At 42.0% G+C, this 22,665-nt stretch overlaps 1 protein-coding gene across 6 annotated transcripts in view; it reads right to left on the bottom strand.

The window, feature by feature from the left end:
* MICAL2 (microtubule associated monooxygenase, calponin and LIM domain containing 2) overlaps positions 1–22,665 on the bottom strand; it is a 64,758-nt gene that overhangs the window by 33,108 nt on the left and 8,985 nt on the right. For all 6 annotated transcript variants that reach the window (XM_041423279.1, XM_041423280.1, XM_041423276.1 and 3 more), the window contains exons 2-3: positions 18,190–18,547; positions 628–835 (exon numbers count right to left, since the gene is read on the bottom strand). In XM_041423279.1, the coding sequence (XP_041279213.1) occupies positions 628–835; positions 18,190–18,453 (472 nt within the window). In that variant the 5' untranslated portion in view covers positions 18,454–18,547. The remainder of the gene's footprint in view (positions 1–627; positions 836–18,189; positions 18,548–22,665) is intronic.

The following is a 22,665-nucleotide window of genomic DNA, read 5'->3' as shown; positions in this document are numbered from 1 at the left end:
GAGCAAGTGACAAAGATGTGTTTGATAAGTAAGCAACCCCAGCTGCCACCAGCCTGCTAGAGAGCTGAAATTCATTGTTAACACAAGTGTGTAGCATTTCTATTTCCCATACTGTAATGAATGCAAACATAGCAACCACCACAGGATGTTGTTGTCTTCCGCCTCCTTTTCCTCTTGCAGCACAATCTTGTTGGCAAAACTCATTTCAGCCGAGTTTCTTAGAATGCTTTTGTAGAGGTCTGCCTCTTGATGACATTTAAAAGATCTGCTAACCAGCATGTTTTAGAATACAAAATTTTACAGCACATTTCCCTGTAAAATACTCCACTCTGTTATTTGTGTCTACCTTCAACATACTGGAATAAATACCAATATCCTTTATACCTCATAATCAAAACCTGTTGCTTAACCATACCAGACTAACAAAAAAATCTGCTCCATAAGTCTTTAACTTGTTCTCTTTCCACCTTGCTTAAATGAGACCATTGTTTCCCCTCTCTGTGTGCACAAATGCACTGGCACATGGTTAAGGCAGATGAACTTTCTGCCAAACCAAGAACGTCTCTGCCAATCTTCTGATCCTGCTAACCCCTTATCCGAACAGTGCCCGTGCCCTCAGATACTTACTGATATGGTCAATAGATCCTGCACAGAACTTTCCATAAAATTTCTTTGCTCCCAGTCCCCGAAGGTCATGGATGGTAAAGGGCCAGAGATGCAGCACATTGTTCCTTGAGAAAGTGTCCCGCTTCTCCACAACGACAACCTTGGCTCCCAGGAAGGCAAGTTCTATGGCAGTCCGCAGGCCACAAGGGCCACCTCCAATAATTAAACACTGGCAGAGAAAAGGAGGAGTGTGACACAGGGGTTTGTGTTACTTCCACACAGTTTCCTACTTACTCTATTGGTATTACTTGAAATACAACTGGACTTGCACTACTGAGAGCAAAAACAAGTAATTTACTTAAATCAACGAAAATTTTTTTTTGCATGTGGTGTTCAGCCTATTTAAAAAAGAGGATAAATTGTGCTTAATGCAGACACAAAAGCATCTGATGAAGAGAGGTAAGAGAAAAAACAGCAAAACGCTAAACTTTTTTGAGCATCTGCTTGCACATTTCTAGCCCCCATTTAGCATTTCTCAAGTGCTTGCAGCTGTTTCTCAACAGCATTACAGTTGTGTAAAAGGGAGGGGAGAAGAAATAAGTGGTCTTAGTATAGGCTTTTTTTATTTTAAAGAGGAAATGGGCGTACATTTACTAGATTTGTTGAACAAACCAATAAGCCAGCAGCCTTATGCTATTAACTGCTCTCTTTGAAGTGAGGGTGGATGTAACAGCCTGGTTCACCTACTGATGTAAGGAGGACAAGCCAAGGGAACTCAGCAGACCTGCCCTCCTCTGCCAGGGAACTTATCCTGTCCTATTCCATTTCACCCAGTGCTAAACATCTTCACTTTCAGGAAACTCACACTTCAGAAGCTTAAATCTAAGTTTGGGGACCCCTGGAAGAATCGCTTCCAAAACAATTACAGAGGATTCCTGCCCAAATTTTAGTTGACAGCTGTAATTTTTCATAGACCAACAAGGAAAGCATTTCCAGAAAGCAAACTAATTAAACCCCAAGTATATCTAGTGCTTACATTTCCTTGACTGATTACTAAAACACTGATTAGAAACAGTCTTACAGCTGGACAATGCTGTTGTTACATACCTCCTATGAACCCCCTCCACCCCTCCAAACCCCCCCAGATTTCACAAAATCCATGCCGTGAGTTCCAGCTCTGCCACGGCTGGAGCAGGGAGAGCTAAGGTGGGTCTGGGAGGACAGGAAAGCTGCAGCACAGCCAAGCTGGGCCGTGCTGCAAATCCAAGACCATTGTGTCAGAGGCCAGACACGCTCCTGTGCGTCCCACACACAGAGCCAGACACTGACTGCAGTTTCAAAGCAAGCACGGGCTCTATCTGCAGGTTTGCTGGATTCCAGTCTGGTTCCCATTACGTTGCAATTTCAGAAAGTAGAGTCATTTATTTATTTTGGTTTGGTCATCATTTGTTTTCAGATATAACAACTTGAGCAAAAAGTATCTGGTGCTGACTTTTGTCCAACCCAAATCACAGAAGTGCAAAAATGTCTTTTTTCAATTTAATAAATAATTCAAATAAATTCTCATTGAAAGAAAAACTCCTGTGAGTTGCTTTGGCTTCACTTTAGGTGTTTTGTTAACCAGAGATATTAAAGTTAGGCTGTTGCCTTAGTCACTTGGCTTTGTTCCTCTTAAAAGAACATATTTAATGCACAATTTCAGAAGAACACTCCTCACTGCATGACGAATATTTAAAAAAAAAATCAACAGATGTAACAATATAAAGGAAGAATATAGAGGGTACATGTAGCCCAGCTGAAGAGGATCACTGGTGGATCTGAGTCAGACTTTTTGCACATGCTTCTTGAGATTAGCATGGGAACTCTGAGCTCTGACAAGTGAGTGATTCAACTGAGCCTTGACAGCTTCCAGTCATGTTGAGCAGGCAGTCAGAAACATTTTACCAATAAAGCCCATACACGGTCTGATAAGGTGAGGCTGTTTGTTTTTTTGTTTGGTTGTTTTGGGGTTTTTTTTGCCTCCAAGCTGTATTATACAAAAATAAATGCAACTTTAAAGAAAATAAAAAAGAAACAGCAGTCTTTGGAGATTTAGTCATAGCAGACCCTGCCAAGTAACAAAACCCACACAGAAATCCTTCGTTCCTCCTGGTGCTTTGCAACACACTGTGTTAGCATTTTAAGGAGGATTCTGCCCTCTCCCCTCCTCCTATCACATTGACAAAGTATCTTCATAATTGCATAGAGACACCATGAAAAATGGTTGTATGTTTGCCACCACCCATGGTTACCTCCAGAAACACATTTATCTTCATCACAGAGCTATTTGTTCTATGATTTATTGAGGATGCTTCCTGCTGGTGTGGAACTTACTCTTGGCACTTCTTCATTTAATTTTGAAACTTCTGGGGTCAAAACCAGTACAAAATCCTCGCAAAAGCAATTCTTACTACATTTGTGTTCCTATCTTTATTAAGCAAGCAAAGGGCCCATGCCACTCCCCGATGATCTGCTTGCCAACAGACTCCCAGAAGAAACCTTCCTGCAGCCAGACTTTGAATGGCATCCTATTTTCCCCTCCCGTTATTCCAGTCTCCTGGCTCATTGGGGCCTGGTTTTGGAACTAATTTCTTGCAATTTAACACAGATCATGACAGCTGGCATCACATAAGGGAGTCTCAAACAATCAATCCTGAATGAACAAATGCCAACGGCCTCTTGACATGCCCATCACCATTCACACATCGACTGCCTTTTAACAGCGCCAGATCATCCCCTACAAAGCTAAAGGACAACTTCACTTTTCAAAGCATCTCCTACAAGTTATTCCAAGTAACAGTTGCTGAAAGTTCCAACTGTTACTTGGAAAGGAACAAAGAGCTTTTGCATATTTCTTGCTCAAGCTGGAAACTAAGGGGGAAAGTCTTGTTTAGCTTTACAGGGCAGCTTATGAAAGAATAAGATCATGACCAGACTTCTATGACCTGCCCAAAGAATCAATATCATGTTGGATGTTACATCTTGTATAAGATGAGAGTATACCACGTTAGTGCAAGATAATAATAGCAAGAGAAGACATTTTTCTTGGTGAAAACCTCTTAGTGCAAATGGCTGATCTTCTGCCTGCAGATGTACGTGAATATTTTCTTTCAAAAGAGAAGCTTCATTGAATTTAACATGTTCCTCAAGAACAGCACCTATGTTACGGCAAAAGTACAGAAAGAATATGGGTGGCAAAATTCCCATTGAATGAGACTAATGCAAGTTTCCAGGCCAGTAATAGTTGCCTAGTGATTATTACAGTTTGAATTCATACTTAAGAAGTAAAGCATGGACATTTTTGCACTTCACAATAAAACACTAATAAGCCCATGCATATTTTATAAAAGTTGTTTATTCAAGTTGCTGAGTAAATAGTCTGTTTCTATGATACTGTTAAAAAGTATTGTACTATTCCCTAAAAGATGGTTTTTTTTAGTATAAATCTTGTCCCACACTACAACCAAGCACAGTACACAATGCATTACTTATCTTCAGACAGAAATAGAACAGAACTTCGCTGATTTCTTCTTTGTGTGATTTAAGTGTATCAGAAATTTTCACTTATATTTACTAATATAAACACACACAGCTTTGGTAAGTCTCATAAGTTTGATTCCACTCAAGGGTCAGTCTGACTGTAAGAGGTGCTACTTTCTCTCTCTGAATATGTTTAGGAACGGCAGCGCCTTGAAAATCTCCAGGAAATATTCCCAGCACTGAGCTAAATGGTAGCACAAGTCACCTCTCCAATAGCAGAATGGCTTCTGTGCCGGGCACAGGATTTTGATATGATCTCCTGTATATAATGTAGAAATATATGACTCAAAATAAGAGGGGAGGAAGGGGAGAGGGATACAATGTAGAGGCCTCTTGCAATCCCTCCTTTCCTCCCCCCACTCTGCTATTAAATCAGCAGCCTGTGAATCTAGGCACCCTCATCTCATTCTGGAAAAATCATATGCAGTTTAACAGCTGAACACCTCCACTGTGTTTAAAGAAAAAAAAAATCCCAAACCAACAAACAAAAAATCCCCACAACACCAACAAAAAGGACAAAAAACCCTACTTCAAAATAACACTCCACAGCAACCTAGTCACAAAAATCTCATCCACTATAACCGAAAGGCTGAATCTACTCATTGACCTTGAAAAAAGTAAAAAACCATTATCTCTCAGCATTTAGATGCTCAAAGAATCTACCACTTGATAGTAGCATGGGGGTGGGGGATGCAACAAACAGCATCTCTTGGCACAGCTAAGAGCAGACAAATCCTGTTGTGGCCCAGTGCATTATCCCACTGCTGTCATCCCACTCTAAACCCTTCACTCCTCTCCTGCACAAGGTACCCAAATATTAAATTAATCTTGGAAAATAAAGGGGTGTTAAATGATGATCACCCCCATGTATGTCCTTGGGATAAAGACAGAAGCTTCAATCACTCCTGAAATCCACTATTTCCTTATTTCCGCCTTTCAGCTCTTCTGGAGGTGCAAATGAGGGGATTATTTTTAGCCTCCAGCTCAACAACAGCTGGACAGACACAGGCACACCCTTTGTTGTCCTATTGGCATGCCGAGCCAGAAGCATTACTGCTACTCTTCAGTGGAAATGGACACACACACAGAGTGGTGAAAAAACAGCAAAACCCATCTGCCCAGGTTACTGAACTGCCTTTAGCCAAACCATCAACTGGAAGTCAACCTACAGGCATGGATCATGCTCCCAGAAAGGGGTGGCTTTCCCCACAAGCCACCAAGACCCTGATGAGCTGTGGGCCGCCCCACCCAGTGACAGGAGGCTCTGCCTGTAGGACACAGAGGGACAGTGCTTTGCTTTTCCATGGCAAAGGTTCATTTCCATGAATGTCAGCAGATCCGGGACGACGAGAGAAGACAACTTTCACACCAGCCCAGACCTTTGTGCAGCATCCAGAGTGACAGGGGTGCACGAAGGACTAATTTGGCTCATTCCAGAGGGCCACATCCTACATGGATTTGGTCAAGTGCTTACTGGTGATAGGGCTTAATGCACTGCAACACGAGACAGACACGAAACAACACATTTTCTGGAACAGAGGTGACTGTTCCCCTGGAAAGGCTCCAGAGAAAAACAGCTGCATAAGCAGCTAAGGCAGACGGCCACCAGGAGCTTTCTCCACCACGATGCTTTCCAGTCCATCCCCTTTACTAGATATGAAAATGCTTCTGGCAGAAATAGGACTGCTCAGTGGGACATTCCTGACTTCCTGACTTACAGTTCATCTCCCATCTGCAGCCCCAGATTTTAGCACATAAATCCACTGACAGCCACCGGATACAACACTGCAGCCAAGTGCACCCTGAACCCACTGAACAATCAAATTAAAGTTTGAAACATCATCATGGAAGACACTGAAAAATTAAAATCTATATGCCATTTCAGACAACATTAAAAATGTCACAGGCTGAAGCTTTATTTTTAATAAAAATCAATTCTTCCATCTTCTCCCCCAAGAAATAGGGGGAGAAGGCCTAGGAGCTTATTAAACTTGACTACAAAGATTATGTAATGTTTAAAAGGGTTTTTTTCTCTGTTGTACTGTTTTATGAGCTCCTTATAGAATTAGCAAGGTTAGAAGATGTGTCATTTGACAAAAATAATATTCACTTAGATGTATTTTAATGAGAAATCCTAACTCTCCAAAGGGTTATGTGGACACTTCTTAAATACATTACAGACAGTTCTAAAAATCTACCTTAAAATATTATTAAGACTAGCTGGATCTTGCTGAACAGGCATTTTTGGAGAGTGAACACCACATAAATACCACTGTTGGGGAAGTTCAGAGGTACCTGGGAACAGCAAGGCTCACACACCCCTAATTGCAACAAAACCCTCCATCAATGCATGAATTCAGTGCCTCACTATGAGTCCACTTCTGCTTTAAATCCCTCCAGTATTTTACCCTTTGTACTCCCAGCTGAGCACCTCAGAAATGTGCAGTTTTGTCCTCTCCCAGATGAGTGATTGGCATAAATGGAGCCACAGCTTTATTTTTTTTCCCCCCTCTAAGGCTGTACCATGGATCCAAGGCCACCTACCACAGGGTGACTTTGGCCACAGCTCTCCCCCCAGCCCTGTGCCCAGCAGCTGCTGCCTCGCAGCTGGACGCAGCACAATCCAGGGATCAGAGGATCTATCTTTACTGCCCTCCTGTTTCATTGAGTCAAAATGCCAGAAGTGAAACATTAGTACATTTACTGCATTCATCTGGCTCATCTTTACTGGGATTTTTTTCTCTTTTTTGGAAGATAAGCTTCTGCACGGAAAAAAGTACGTGCCTTCATTTTTCCTGGATGTATTTGGACACACTTGTCCATCCATCCTCTCTGTCACATGAATATATGTACTAATATTAGACCTGTGTATAAAAAAAAAAAGCTCTTTCCATAGTTTGCAATTAAAACAATGGTATGAATGATGTCTGTAACTCATATTCTGCTATGCCACACATTAAAGAGAAGCTGTGTGCACAAAGGGCTTTAGCAAGTCAAGAGTGCCTTCCATGATGCATCAGAGCTGCCAGGACTTTGGAGCTTTTCTGAAGAACTCTCTCAGGTGGCATTTAAATGTTGTATTTAAATCTGGTGACTTGATCTCAGATCTTTTAGAACAATTTGCAAAAATACTTGAAAAAATCGCAATTGACAGTCATAATACAGCAAAGTATGCCTGGAAACTTTCTGTTGCCCAGCAGCAGTTACAGTTATCCAAAAAACCTAGACATCTCTAACAAAAAAATGTTACGCTCATTTCAGTAAACATATCTACCACAAACCAGGCACGTGCTTTAATCAAAAAATCTTCTGAAATAAAGCACAAAATAAGCCCTCCAACGCCCTTTGGAATTAAGTGTGTTTGCTGTGTTCTTACCTGCCTTTCATTGTAACCAGAACAAAGGGAAGAAAAAAAGAGCAAGACCACACCCAAAACCCAGAAGAGATTGCTTTCTTTTTCTTTTTTTGGCCAGCTGCTTAAACAATCAAAATGAAAACAAGATAAACCTTGCAGAAAGAATGTTGCCTGACTATCCCAGCCATGAACATGGCTGGCAGCGTGTAAGTACCTCGCCTGTCACACTGAGATAGTGCTCTGAGGCTACACTTAAAAACTTAGCAAAAAGGGCCCAAAACAAAACCACGAGACAAAGAATTCATCCAGAAACAAAAACTGATGGAGAGGGATAAAGGAACAAAGGCATCAAGAGCCTCACCTCTGAGCACAGCAGAGACCAAGCCATGAGTCTTGGAGCTTTGTGACAGACAGAAAATGGTTAATCCCCTACGTGGTTCCCAGGGGCAGGGGCTTTGCTGGGCAGCCAACAAAGGACTTGCCTTCATACCCAGAGGAAAGGATTTCTCAAGCTCTAAGGCATCTAAAGCATGCAGGCAGGTTGGTCACCAACCATGGCTTCATTACAGCAAGAGCTTGGTAACATGCTTTAAAAATACCCCCCTATTGCTACAGTCTGGCCCATCTACAGAGGAACCTGGAACTTCTAACCAAACATCACAACAATCTAATAAACGAGCTGAGCTCCCACTTGGAAATTGGCTTTTTCAACTAAGTGGGGAGTTAACTTACTTTGAGGGTATCTCACAGAATATTTTAAAATACGTTCTAAAATTCACTTTTCTATTAGGTGAATTGTTAAGCAATACCCATTTAAGACGTGGCTTTTAGAAGCCAGTCCTGAGTAAATAACCTCATATCGAAACAGACATCAGGTCTGAGTCAGAATCCAGATTTTTAAATTTTATTTATTTATTTTTAAAGATCTTAATAATTTAATCCCCTCATTCCTAACTCTCCCGAGCAGAATGACTGCACAGCAGTGTACACCAGCTATAGAGGAGCTCAAAATGCAATACAGTACCAGAAGGCAACAGTTCTGGGCTCTTGGGAGTTTTTTTTCTCCAGCTCAGCATGAAGCCTTCAAAGTCACTGCATTTCCACTGCTGACACTCACAGACATTTAACTAGTAAATCTAAATACAGCTCCAAAATGAGTGATAATCTGATTTTTTTTCTAGATTACCTAGTCGCTTGCACAAACCAGTTTACCATAGGTAGACAATGCCTTTACATTTGACACTTTTTCTTACAATTTGAGAACACTAGGAATTACCAACCAGCACTTCTTAGTAACACAGCATCCAAAAGTGCCAGCAAGCAAGATGGACTTGAATTGTTCAAACAACCAGAATTAAAAATATTTATCTTTAGCACATTTTTTAAGAAGGGTTCTGACAGCAGGGAAAGTTAACAGCATTCACAGAACCCACAAGCCAGGCTGCTGGCAGCACATCACACAGTGAAAGTTAAATTTCAGCACCTCTAGTTCTTATTTCCAAAACCCTTTTAGGCTGAAAACAAAGGTGGTACATAATAACCCTTATTACTGAGATAAACGAGTCTCAAAAATTAAACATAAAATGGTGAAAAAAATATAAAAAGAAGCATGCTTCAAAAAGAGAGCTGGAGACATAAACTTTGGCAGCAAATTGCACATCACGAGGTGCAATAGTCTCTTTTACACCAACATCCGACACAACAGAAGGGAGATAAACACACACATAAGGCCAGTGTTTATTTACACGTATTAATGAGTCTGTTTTCGCATTCCAGGCAGGGTGAAATGCAGATGGAGGCACCGGCCACACTTGTTCTGCCACTATCAGGGCTGTATCTGGGTGACAGGCAGTGAACTTCCCAGCCCAGGTGCCTCCAGGCAGGCAGGGCATGCAGAACCACGGCTGGCCAAGCAGGGACCAGCCAGGAATGGCCTCCTACCCTATCCCATTGTTTCCTACCTTGCTAAAGCACAAGTGAGAGAGAAAGCGGGTAGAAGAAATCTGAGAGAAATATCTTTGCCTTCCACTGAGTGCTTGGTGATCTGCATAACTTGTTATTACTGCTCTGGGTGTGTAGTCCTTGGCAGGAAGCTCACTGCCATCTCCTGCAATGTTTTCTAATCTCCGTTGCAATTTACCCCGGAGCAGTTGTTTTATCTGAATTGTAAATCCTGCAAGGATGGCAGGCAGCAGGCAGGACAGGACCGGGAGGAAGAAGCACTTGCTGTTGCACAGGTCCTTTCAGAACTGCTCTCATAAACCTTCCAAAGGGGCAGGAGAAGGAAACAACACGAGGCTAACTCAGAGCATGGCAGAACCACATGGTTTCTGCTCAGACAGTATTTCAGTCAGATGAACAAATCCAGAGAGTGGTGCAAGACAAGTTAGGCGGTGTCTCCTGGCTGGTTTGTCAACTACAGTGTGTCCTTGGAAAAACAGGAGCAGCAAATGTCCAGGGCAAAACGCAGACTTTGAAAAGCTAATCAGAACTAGATCTATCAGCATCAGCAAGATGACAACAAGATGAAATGCCACAGCAGTTCTGCGTGGCTTGGCACTCCAAGCAACCCCTTGGCCCTTCCCTAGCATGGATTAGGTGAAGGTATTGAAGCCTTTCTGCTGGTCACATTCTGCCCAGCTCTGACCATTCCTGCTGCCCTGCTCTGCACTTGCTTCAGTTTATCTGCCAGAATATTTCAGCTGGGGTTTCATCTGAACTAAGGAGGTGGATGGATGTGTGGGTCCTCACAAGCTCCCGGATCATTCTCTGCAGGATATTCCAAATTTTCTCAGAGTATTGCACTCCTCCACTGGATTATGAACTGGAAGGTTCATAATCTCCAAATAGCTTCTAGCAATTTTACCCTGTTGATCTCAGGTTAAGCCAAAAACATCCAAAGGACCTGAGATGCAAACAGTTTGCAGAAACCTGGCTGCTTGTAGAAACAGATTATGTAAGTGCAGACTTGTTAGGGAATGTGGAAATTTCAAGAACTGTCTGACAAAAATAATCCCCTTCTAAACAGTGTAGCAGAGAAAATAAAGCAAATTAAACAAACTTCAAGGGCATTAAAAGGGAAATCCTACTTTTTCTTTTCAACAGATACCAGTTAAACTTTTTTGCACCATGAATGCCGTCAATATTATGGCTTTTTAGCAAGAAAACACAAATAGAAATTTTCTTGTTTGCTTACAAAAATAATCTTCTACTAATATATTTTACATTTTCTCTTCTTATGCAGCATCTTAGAACTGCGGTATTTTGCATTCTGTGAAAAGAGTATGCAAAGTTATCTGCACTGAGGCCTAAACAGCAGATAATGCAGAATTTTGTCTGTCAGCAGAAAGACAGCAACCACATCCCCAAACCCCCTGTTCTCAGGGCAGACATGGGAACCTCGGGAAGGACCTCAGCTGCAGGAGACAGGAAATTGCTTTATTGTCTGAAATCTGGGGTTTAGCAGCCAAGTGTTTAATCACTTCTTGGTAGCAAAAGTTATGTATTTCCTCACTTATCAGTACACAAACATTACCAGAGCAAAGCTGGAAGCGTAGCTAATAACAAACCCCTAACGACCACATTTGGCACCAACCCCGTAACAACCACATGGGTCTCTTGGAAGGCAGGAGAAAGAGACCTGACCTGAGCAAAGCATCCTGCCCTGGAGCTCCCCTTGCCTCCCACACCAGCCTTCCCGGTGGATGGACACAGCCCAGCTGCTTCAAAGAAGCAAACCCCAAAACCCTACAGAGCCGGGCTCATGGGAACACACCCTGTTGTAACCTTTTGTTTCATTCAGACCTAATTAAGCCACTTGCAGTGACAATAGAGGTGGTTTGTGTGAAAGTAACTGCGTGTCACTCCCTGTGGGAGCCTTCATAAAATATCTAGGAAATCACGTCAGGGTGGGACAGTTCCCTTCTCTCGATTACTTGCAAAGCCATTAAGTGAGGTACAGAGAAATAGCAAAGTTCTGTTAAAATATAGATGTAAAGCTACTGTTACCTTCCAAGCCAAAAAAAAAATTTCAATTCCACATGCCTAAAAAGTCTTATCTAGCCTGTCTGATTGCTCTGCTTTGGCCAGGCTTCATTGCTTTCCATGACTGATAAAGCTGAAAAAACTGTGTGTTTGTGGAAGTGTCTCCAAGATAATGAAAATAAAGTGATTTCATTACCAAATCACATGCCAAACATTTGCTTTTGCTGATGTAATTTGGCTCAATCTCAGTTTAAAACACATCACAAAGAGTCAAATACTTTGCTTTGTTTCCAGAGAACTGTCTGCTGTGTGTCCTGTCATCACCCCAGCTTCTCCCTATTCCTTCTCTAAAAATCCTTAGAGAAATGAATGTGAATGCAGTGTTCAACAACTGTGGTTTCACGGCGTGTTCATAGGTGATATACTGCTTCTCCACTCATCTCAAGCAAACCTTCCTTGCCACTCATCCTCAGTCCCATATTTTCTACAGGTCTGAAATAGAAGTTGCTTATTAAAATCCTTAAAAATAAATCCACGATGGAAATCCAGTGCAAGGCTGTAGAATCCCTGTCCTAAAAGGCAAAAGCGAAGAAGCACCAATATCAAGATAAACAACTTGTCTATCAGGTATACCAAACACACCTAGGTGCCACTTAAAATGTCAGTAGAACATGTGGCCTTCAATATTCATAAAAACCACACCAGCTTCTGGATTCTACCATCCAAGCACTGTTTGTTTTTTTAAAGAAAAAAAAAAAACAACCACACATAGACACAAAGCAGCTGAATGCCTCTTTGTAAAAAGCCACAACCTTTCATTCACTCAGCTTCCTAACTTGGCAATCATCTTCTGACTGACTAGTTCAAGTTTTGTGGACTTCACAGCAATGTTTTTTTATTAAAATAAGCAAGCTAGCAACACTATCTAATATATCTGCAACAAGTTTGGTGTGTTCATTAAAAACCCTGATTATCAGCTTTGGAAATCTCCCCATTCCAATAATAATTTTGAAGAAATTAGTAAATCCAGCAGTAGGGATGAGTATTTACTCTTTATAAGAGTAAAGAGATTAAAGTTTTCATTATAATATGGATATTTTTTCCGTTGGAGCATAACTGGCTCTGCCACCTTTCATCTCACAGTTCAATTACTCAATTAAAAACCAAATGTTTGCCTTAAGGGATGCAAGCAGTCAGGTCAGTTGAACACTCAAACTCACCGGACTCCTGTACTAGTATGTACAGCACTGGAGAAATCTGGCTGAAAATCCCCATTGCCTCAGAAGGATCAACAAATGCCGGCACTTGGGGAAGAAATTTGGCCACTTTAGCTGCAGGTTCATACACGCTGGATGATTTGCTTAATTAAGAGACAAGGATTTGTTTAGCAGTACAGAGGAAGGCGGGAAGAGGAAGACATGTGGAATCCAACCTGCCTGATTTACCACGAAGGGCAAGGCAGCAGAATGGGATGTTTGTAAACAAATGAGGACTGGAAGGAAGGCAGTTTGTAGCTAACAACAAGCAGAGACCTGGCACCCTCTGCTCGTCCTGCCCATCACCCTACGGCTACGGAACTCGGCAGCACCCATCGGCACCAGGAGCTCCTTTCCCTTCCTCAGCTCTCTGGGAAGGATAGCACCAGCAAAGTAGGTCTGTTAACTCCCAAGGCCTTCATTTGGCAGTCTTCAGAAATGGAGACAATGTGAAAAGGAGTGGAAGGGGTTTGCAAATAAAGCCCATTCCCCATTTTATTGCTCATGGGTACCACCAGTGTGGTTAGAACAGGGAGACATGGCTCAGGTTCAGTCAAAAAAACCTCCAACCCCAATTCTGACCCAGGGCTCCTCCTCTGCTGACTCACACCCTGGCCCCGCTCCCCTGAAACCACAGGCTCCCTGTACTGCTGTGCTGGATAAAGCACCACCATGGAGCCCTCTCTGCAGGAGGGACACCAATGCCACCAAGTCCTGGTCAGACTGACAGCACATGACAGCACCAAAAAGAGACACTCCATCCCTATGAAAGTCCTGGAGACATGGTTAAAAACAATTTTGGAGTCATTCTCTTGCAATAAGCCTCCCAACAAGAGTTTTTGGAAGGAATCCTCATCTATTGTAAAACAAGATCTGAAAGGCCAAGCTCAGGAATGAGTAAAAGAGAGGCATCGGAGGACCACGTTTAGTGGTGAACACAGTGGTGCTGGGTTAACCAGCTGGACTCAGAGGCCTTTTCCAACCTAAATGATTCTACGATAGACTTCAAGATCATTGAATTTGGTTTTTAGGATTTTTATACGATTCCATTTACACATATACCTACAAATGCACACATGTATGGTTTTAAATGCACAGCTTTCAAAACTTCTTAGCTTAATTTTATTTCCTTGTTTTATGCTAGTATTGTTCAGCCTCAAAACAGCAGCTCAGACTCTACAAGTCTCACATCCAGGAACTGTGCCCAAGGTAGGGTCCAAAATATAGACAATGCTCAGAAGACCAAAGACCTCCTCCACTGAGGAGTTTTGTCCCAAAACTCCAACACCCAGAGAGAAATGCCAGAGTCTACCAAGGCAGCTGATAATTACAAGATATCACTTCAAGCAAAGTTTTCTTTGTTCTCAAGTGTAAGCATGTATTTTGCAAAAACAGCATGCACCTTTGAAGGGGAAGGCCACGCCACATTTGCATGCTTCAGAGAACCAACACCCCCTCTCAGAGTAAGCTTGGGATGTTTCCATGTGCAGAAACTTCTGCTCCCCTGAAGCACGGGAGAGCCTGAATTTTGGGCACACAGCATGAGCCAGGTGCTACCCCCGATACATATTCATACCTATCTCAAACATCAGTGGGAGCCTCATTTCTATGTGCATGCACATACTCCTATCATTTACACAGGTAAACTGAAAGCAAATGGAAATCAAGTGCAAGTGATGAATGTGCTCCATACAGAGAGGCAACATTCACAGATGTCTTAAAAAGGCTAATGAATACACTAACACTAGCTGGATAAATTCTTGTTCATCATTGCATGATGGTTTGCATGTTCAAAAATTTAGACTGATATTCAAACTGCTAACATAGGGAACTATATGCATTAAACCTTTAATGTTCTTTGATTGTCCAGCTTCATCCCCCGAAGAAACAAATAATCACTTCAGAGTACAATCATGCTCCTCCGCATTAATTAGTAGAAGATGCAAACCAGAGAGAAATTTTGTCAGCATAAAAAAATTGTTCTTTTCCTACACATATTTGCAAAAAAACACAGTATGATATCTACAGTTTTGTCTGGTTAGTACAAACTTGTGTTTCTCTCTAATGCTGGTGAACTAGGCAGGTGCCAGCTTCAGAAACAAATTTTCAACAGGACTCATTCCCAACTTAGAAGTTCAAGATTGAAGGAAGTTTATGTTTTGTGAAGATTTAACACTCATACAGGTGGACTGCTACAGTTTCAGAAAGTACATTTCTGCCCCAGTTCTGCTCATGTCTTTTCTACAGCACTCTGGCTTTATTTTGGGGCAGGTTGTTTATCCTACAAAGAATTCAGGGAAAACAACTCTGAAATAGCAGTGGGTTTGAACTTCTGGAAAATTGCTCAACCAGTTTTTATTCATCCAGCTTAAAACTGTATCATTGCAGAAACTTTGAAAGCCATATTTGGCAATGTTCTTCAAGAGCAGTTAAGACACAGGATTATTGTTATCTAGCTGGAGTGGAACGTTCTGTATGTATAAAACTTGTGTATATTGCAATGAGTAACTCAAGTCTGGCTGAAGAGTTTACAAGCACAAAAACCAACAAGTACAGCATTCAGCTCTTAAATACCACGCAAAAAAAAACAAAAGAAAAGAAAAAAAAAAAAACAAAACCAAAAAAAAACAAAACACCAAAAAACCAGCAGTTTTGGGATGAGGCAGCAGATTTTCATTTTGTTAAAAAAAAACAAAACCAAAAAAAAACAAAAGAAAAGAAAAAAAAAAAACAAACCAACAAACCTCCTAGGAGTCATTTAGAACCAAGTGCATCTTCTTTATCTTCTCCAAAGATTAGGAGGATTGCAAAGCCATATCTAAGAACCATGAGCTGCAGGCCTATCTACAGCATTCAAGGCCACAACCTCATTTAAAGCCTTGAAGTCATGTATTTTTTTTTAAATTATGCCTACTAGCAACCTTGGCTCTGTTTACAGAGCTGCAACTGCAAAACTCCACTTAGCTCATGGCCCAAATTGTGATCCTGCTTTAACAAGCAGGGTTTTTACTCGGGGCAGATCTGCCTCAAGCAGCCCCATGGAGGTGAGCGCTGGGCACGGCTGCCAGGTTGCAGCTGGGAGCTCCTGTTTCACCACTGCAAACACAGCACAAGAAGACAGAAAGCTGAAATCCCCAGTTGCACTGGAGGTCAAGGGTGCTGTGCATAGTGCAGCCTAACCTCTCTGCACTGGCTGGGCTGCCAGCATTTCTGAGAAGCCCTTATCTGTGAGTGGGGCTGTCAGAGCCCACCACCGCAGTGGTCTCGGGGTCCACACTCCTCTCCCAGCACAGCAGCCTCCCCTCCTGCAGGGACAGGCACAGATAGGCTCTGCAGCAGCCTGTGAGTCACACCCCAGGAATGTTTGGTAGATATCCCCACCGAGCCCGCTGACTGTGGCTGCTGTTCTCATTCCCAGCAATCTGAAGATTCATGTTTCTCTCGTGAAATCATCGATGACACACTGAAGTGCAGGTCTGGGCAGGGGCCAGGTTCATGATGAACATCTCCAGGTATTTCACGGAATAGCTATACCCACACTCTTCACATGCAGACATTCTATAGCCATTTGCAAGTTGGTTGTATGTGCATCATAGAAATGTCCATTAATTTCTGCAAATACTTACACCATGCCACTAAAAATAAATCTTCATTCTCAAGGGGCAGTAATACCATACTTTCAACACTGTGGAAGGTGTTGATTAGCTTCCTTCCTGGCAACATTGTAAAGCATTACACAGCCTATATATTTTATGTTCAAACCCATTTCCACGAGTCTTCTCACAAAATAAATATTAATCACTTTGCTTAGGAAGTTAACACAACAAAGCCTTGGCTTTGCAATGTCACCATTTGAGAGAAGACTTAGTTTTCACATTTCACATAGGTCTTAAAACTGCTTTTTTGTGTTGCAAACACTTCCTCAAACTTACCAACACAGAAATTTGGACCTGGGGCTGTATGTGTATGGTGAGGGGCATGTGGAATATTTCCTATAATTTGTTAGTCATCAGACACTTTCTCATTCCTTCCCTTTCCTGTCTGTTTTCATCACAAAGATGCTCCATGACATATGTTCAAGGACTTTTCCAAAGAACAAAAAGGGAGGGAGGAAGCACAGGTCAAAAAGGGAAATGAAGGGAAAAAGGAGAGGAGAAAAACAGAGCCTGCCAGGAACACAGTGCAAATAGCTGTGATGACACTCCTTTACTAAATAAAACTATAATAAGGACCCTTATGATCTTAAAAAACATTAACAATCACTGAGAGCTTATGAAAAGTGAATAAAACCAGAGGACTCTCCTCTAGTTAAATACTGAAGGGAACTTGGGTGTTCTTCTCACTCATGCTTTTGAGAAGCTTCCGTCAATGATGCAAACCAGAAGAAAGAGACTTTCAACACTGCCTATCTACTGAGTCCATGAAAGAACACTTCAGTAGTAGTTTTAATTCAAAAGCCCTCCATATTTTGGTGTCTAGTTATACCCCAGTATGCCCCTCCTCTCTGTTCTACCTCTATACAGTCAAGTAGCTTCTTATAAGTTACCCTTCTTGGGGCAATATTTAGCCATCACTCGGCACTAAATGAATGAATTACTCTTGGGACAAAGCTAGTAGAAATATTCTGTGATGGCCAGATGAAACAACTGGCAGGAGCATTTTGTACAGTTTTGTCAGCAAGATTTAGAGTGCTCCGTGGTGCACTCTATCAAAATATGTAGTGCATGCTCTGTGAAAAGATAATTTCCTGTCCTCTCCACAACCAAGCAGACCATCTCCCTCAGTAACTACCACAGAGCAATTACCCACATTCTGCTTGTGAAAATGCACTACCAGGAAAGGACATCAATCCATAAATACAGCAGGATTGTCTTTTGCTGTTGTAGAGCAAGTGGAGCCAATGCCAGGTGACAGAGACAGATCCCCAGACCTCCAAGCAGCACCTTCAGAGAGCAGCTTAGGAACTGCTGCTGAAACACATCTGGCCCTGGTCTCTTACAGCATGCACAAAGCTGAGGAGCCTGCTGAATATGTTACAGTTTGTGCCTTGCAAACCTCTGTTTAATAAAGCAAGTTGTTCTTGAGAGTCTGTAATGAATGCAGCCTACTTCTGAAAATGTTTGCATCTTACACCTGTTTGGTGACGAGGTATAAAAAGGACAGAAAGTCTGAAACAGACAGGAAAACAGGATACTTTAAGCCTCACTCTTATATATTGTGAGTTTCCACAGAACTTCCAGAAGAAAAACGCCTTAAAATTTGTCCAAAACAGTCAATAACCAGCTTCAGCATATTAAAGGCAGGGTTACTGAACAGACACACTGTATGTGATGGTAGAAACCTTGCTTCTGCAGAAAAACAAGATTAAAAATTCCCAAGCTATGAAATCCAAAACTGAATTCCATTTACCTTAGTGTTCATACAAGACTTTCCACGTTTATACTCTTTGTGACTTGCTCTCTTATCAAGCTTGTTCCACAAAGCTTTGGCTTTCCATGTGGTCACTCTCGATTTCAGTTTGGTGTAGAAGTTTCTATTGTCCAAAGGATCTAATTCAAGTTGGCGAGTGAGAATATTGAAGGCCTGAATGGTGCCTTTGCATGTTGATGCTTGTACAAAGTTTTCAAATATCCGGCCAGCTTGACTGTATTTTTCATCATCATTCTCCCCCATGTTCTGAGAGCAGAGCTTGAAAATGATTAAGCTGGAGCTCTTGTGCTGGGGTACAGGTGATCAACACTAGCAAGTACTTCCACACATGTTATTCCTAGAAAAGACAAACACAGGTCGTTTTAAAGCAGGTTCTGCATGATAAAATTAAATCCACAAACTGCACGTACAATACGAACATAAAACCCCAGCATACGGTGACTAGACAAGCAGGAACAAAAGTTAGCAGTGATACCCAAGTGTTACATACAAACATAAGATATTGTCCTGTCATGACTTGTACTCACAAAGAATGTTATAAAACCCCTGCTAACTCAAGCCTACTGCTACAAGCAGAACCAGCTTCACTGAGAGCTTGAGGATTTAAATTTTTTGGTTTGGTTGGTTTGTTTTGGTTTTTTCTTCAGTCCTAGATAACTGATGTACAAACCCCAAAAGTCCTGATTTTTTTTCCCAAGTAGAATTTATGTAACAGCAAGTGACATTTTGATTTTTAGAATTTATTGAAACCTGCGGCCAAAAGTCAAAAAGAACATCATCACAAGTTACACCAGAACTAAAGGAACCAGAAAACAAGTAATCACAGAGAGCCCCCCTTTTCCTAACACTCTTGCCAAAATGAGAAAGGGTTTGGTGCTCTAGCACATAGAAAGGAATTTTATCTCCACGTTTCCACATGTTCAATGCTGAAGTTATGTGTTTGGAGTCTTACCTTGTCATGTGCTGATGATATAAGTAATGATGTTTGGCCTGCTAAGCCCCACTGGCTTTTCCTAGTAACATGATTACTGTCAAACTGTGCCTGATATTCCAGATAAATACCATATTACATTCTGCAAGAGCAATGCTATTCTAAATTAACACAAGTTTCAAAGAACTAAAATACTTTCATTGCGGCACTCCCTTATCCTTCTTTAACCTTGTTCTTCATCTCTAATGGGAAGCATCTTAGAGTCAGCCAAGGTCCACAGAAAGTATCCAAGTGGCTTTCGCATTTTCCAAGAATATTGTTACAGGTTATGTTTCAACTTGTCCTCAGAAGAAGGTTTACCTGGACTCAAGTTCAGAAATGTAAGTCATGTATTCTTGTTCTTGCTATTAAAGAATTATCTGCCAGTCCAAGAAAGCAAAAACTAAATCAATGCTTGCCTAACTTCCCACATAATTAGTTATTTTACTTGGAACATCATCTGTTGGCTGATAGTTTCAGAATAAATTGTTAGAAAGGCCTTTGAAGTCATGCTTTGCCGTTTAACACTGTTCACAAACTATTCAAAGAAGAAAAAGAAAACATAACCAGCATATTTAAGTAAAGAAGAGACCCACCATGTCTATCTTACCATTTTCTAATACAGAAAAATATTATGCAACTTATTAAAGAGATCCCATTGGGAGATATAAGGAAGCATTTGGAATACTCACATTCCCTGTCTGTGCTCAAAATAAATAACCTTTGTATGCACATCATCATTTTGTTGTGGGTTTGTGGGTAAAATGAATTGGCAATGTTGATAGTTTGTACATTTTCTAAGACCAAATGTCATGATTAAACATTTGGTGCCAAGAAAAAGTCAGGAAATTTTTGTTTTCCCCTCTGAATACTTCATTTATAGTACGTTTCATGCCCTCTTCTACAGAGCTTTGTGAGGTAAAAGCACAAATGTTTTACGTGCCCTGCCTTTCAGAAGATCTAATTTTTCAAGCAGCTGAGTGCCATGAACTCCCACTGCCTCAGAAAGAGCTCAGGACATGGTGGAGTTTCCCAGGTTGGAGCCCTCGATGATTGATGAGCAAAGCCCCCAGAGCTGTGCGCCAGCAGGAGCAGCCTGCCTTTGCCAGCCCGGCATTCCCCTCACCGGGGCTGCCTTTGGGAACACAGAGCTACACAACGGGTTTGGGTCGGCCCAAAAAGGACCAACAGATCCAAAAGTTCCACGGGAAAGGCAGGGAACAACCGTGCAACACAGCGCAAGGTGCTGCAGCGAGGCTTGAACACCTTGGTGTGCACGCGCCTCAGGATTTGAGGCCCACTAAAAAGAAATACTTAAAATCAAGGCTAAACACTTACTTTGCCCAACTTTTATACTTGCCTGAGATATTTCTCTAACAGAGAAGTGAAAGTATTCATTTTGCTTTTCTCTCAAAACAACTACAAGCGGCTTCTTGGGGAGCGGGGCAGCGCCTGTGAAACACGCCGTGGAGCGAGCGAGCGGCAGCCAGACACGCTCTCCTCTGTCACCAGAAACTCACATTCTGCTGCCTCCCTCACACCTACCAGAGACTTTGCTGACACCACAGCGCTTCCTCTCCACTGTTTTGTTAGCTCACCCCAAGACGGTTGCGTTCATAACACACAAATATCTTTGAACGTTAACTCCTGGCATAACTGGTAAGCGAGTGTGATCACAAGCTCTTAGCTCAGTGCCTTTTTCTGCTCACACAGATTGGGGTTTTACAGCCTCAGCTGTTGCCGTCCAGCAGGGAAGTGGGGGAAGAGCAGAGCTAAGAGAGGAGAGCAGTATCTGAACCAACCCAAGAAGAAAAGCAAGCTTGAGGCAGTGCTGATAAGAGCAGGGACAAGGCAGGACCCACTGCAGGCGACAGGAAGGGACAAAAACATTTTTAGCACGGAGTGGAGGTAGGTGTTGCACACACACAAGCCTGGCCTAGCCTTCCTCTGCCTTTCCACTGGGGAGGACAGGCAGGATACCTTCTCCAGCCATAAAACCGCCCTTGTCCAACACCACAAAGCTGAGACTGAGACTAATTTTTCAGGGCACAAAATCTCCTCAGGAACTTCCGACACATTCCCTTCTTGCCCATACTGCAAAACTGAGTGGCATCTCAGTAGACATTTGCTCACTAGTGAAGCATTTCTCCTTGCTGTGTCAGAGGTCATATTCTCAGAAAAAGTAACATTTTGTGGTCAAAAAAGCAGGATGAGACAGGAGACTCTGGTTACTAAGGTTTCTGGATTGCTGGAAACACCACTTATTTTCTCCTTTTTTTTTTTTTTTGGCATGAACACTGTGCTGACAGATGACAGAGCTGAAGATGGTGCTCTAAGTATATACAGCTGATGGAAAAGTATGCATTTCTTTCTGAGGAGTCACTGGTATTTCACTGCAGTATTGTGTATAACTCACTAGAAGCAATGCAATAAGGATAAGAAGTTCCACAGGGTCATTCTTGCCTATAATTAAAGTTTCCTGTTCTGTAACTGTCTCAAAGACTTAAGAAGCAATGCATTAACTGCTTACCTATAGGAGAAAAATTAACAGTGTTTGGCAAAGTACTTGAGTTCTTAGAGTATTATAATTTATCCTTTTACTTCCTTCATCATATAGATCACTCTAGGGATGAAATACAGAGCCAAAAATCTCATCAAGGTGAGTATTAATGCTGAAACTGCAAACCATGCTTTTTAAAGTGACTTTTAAACTTCCTCTAGTAGCGCAATCCAAAAATAAAATGCATTTTATTTTAAACTTCACTGAAGTGGCACAGAGCTAAATAAAAATTTGGGTCAGTGAAAGGAAAACAACGAGAGAGCAGGAAATAGGCTGGACAAACAGTTCTTTTAAGTCAGAACTGAAGCATTTGTGGGTTAGACACAAGAATTGCCATTTTAGGTCCCCTGCATGATGTATTAAGCACACACAAGATCCTGGCCTTCCACACAGCTTCCCGTGGCATTGCAGGAGTCTCTGGAGGACACAAAGTAAGTACACTGGGAAGTAGAAGAGTTCCATGTCAATGGTCTCTCCACTGTCAGAAGTTATCCCTGCCTCCTTTCTGCCTGCAGCCACGGCCAACAGGAATGTCAGATAAGGAAAGCTGAGAAGTGCTGCTCATGCCTGGTGGCTGCCCAAGAAGAAAGTGAAGATCTTGTTACAACTAAAAGGAAAGCAGTGCAAGGGAGGCAGAGAGAAAGCAGAAGTTAAAGCAATGCCACATGCACAGATGTATCCATAGGAAAGCTAATGTCTCCAGTCTTGGCTGATATTTCCTGTCAGCGAAACAAGCTCTGCTACTGCAGACAGTCTTGAGAATACTGAGAAAAGCAGCTCCACTGTCAGAGCAATTCCACTAAGTATCTCTAGTCAGATGGATGTATGGAGCTGGTTCACATCTGCACATGGAGTCTCTCAGTAGCAAGCTGAGCAAGCAGTAAAGTTGACATATATGAGTCATTACAGGAAAATAACATAACTT

Source organism: Onychostruthus taczanowskii, unplaced genomic scaffold, assembly GCF_017590055.1.
Source record: "Onychostruthus taczanowskii isolate IOZ18803 unplaced genomic scaffold, ASM1759005v1 scaffold76, whole genome shotgun sequence".
Taxonomy (NCBI): Eukaryota; Metazoa; Chordata; class Aves; order Passeriformes; family Passeridae; genus Onychostruthus; species Onychostruthus taczanowskii.
Note: the sequence above shows the minus strand (reverse complement) of the source record. Positions and strands in the feature narration are given on the sequence as shown.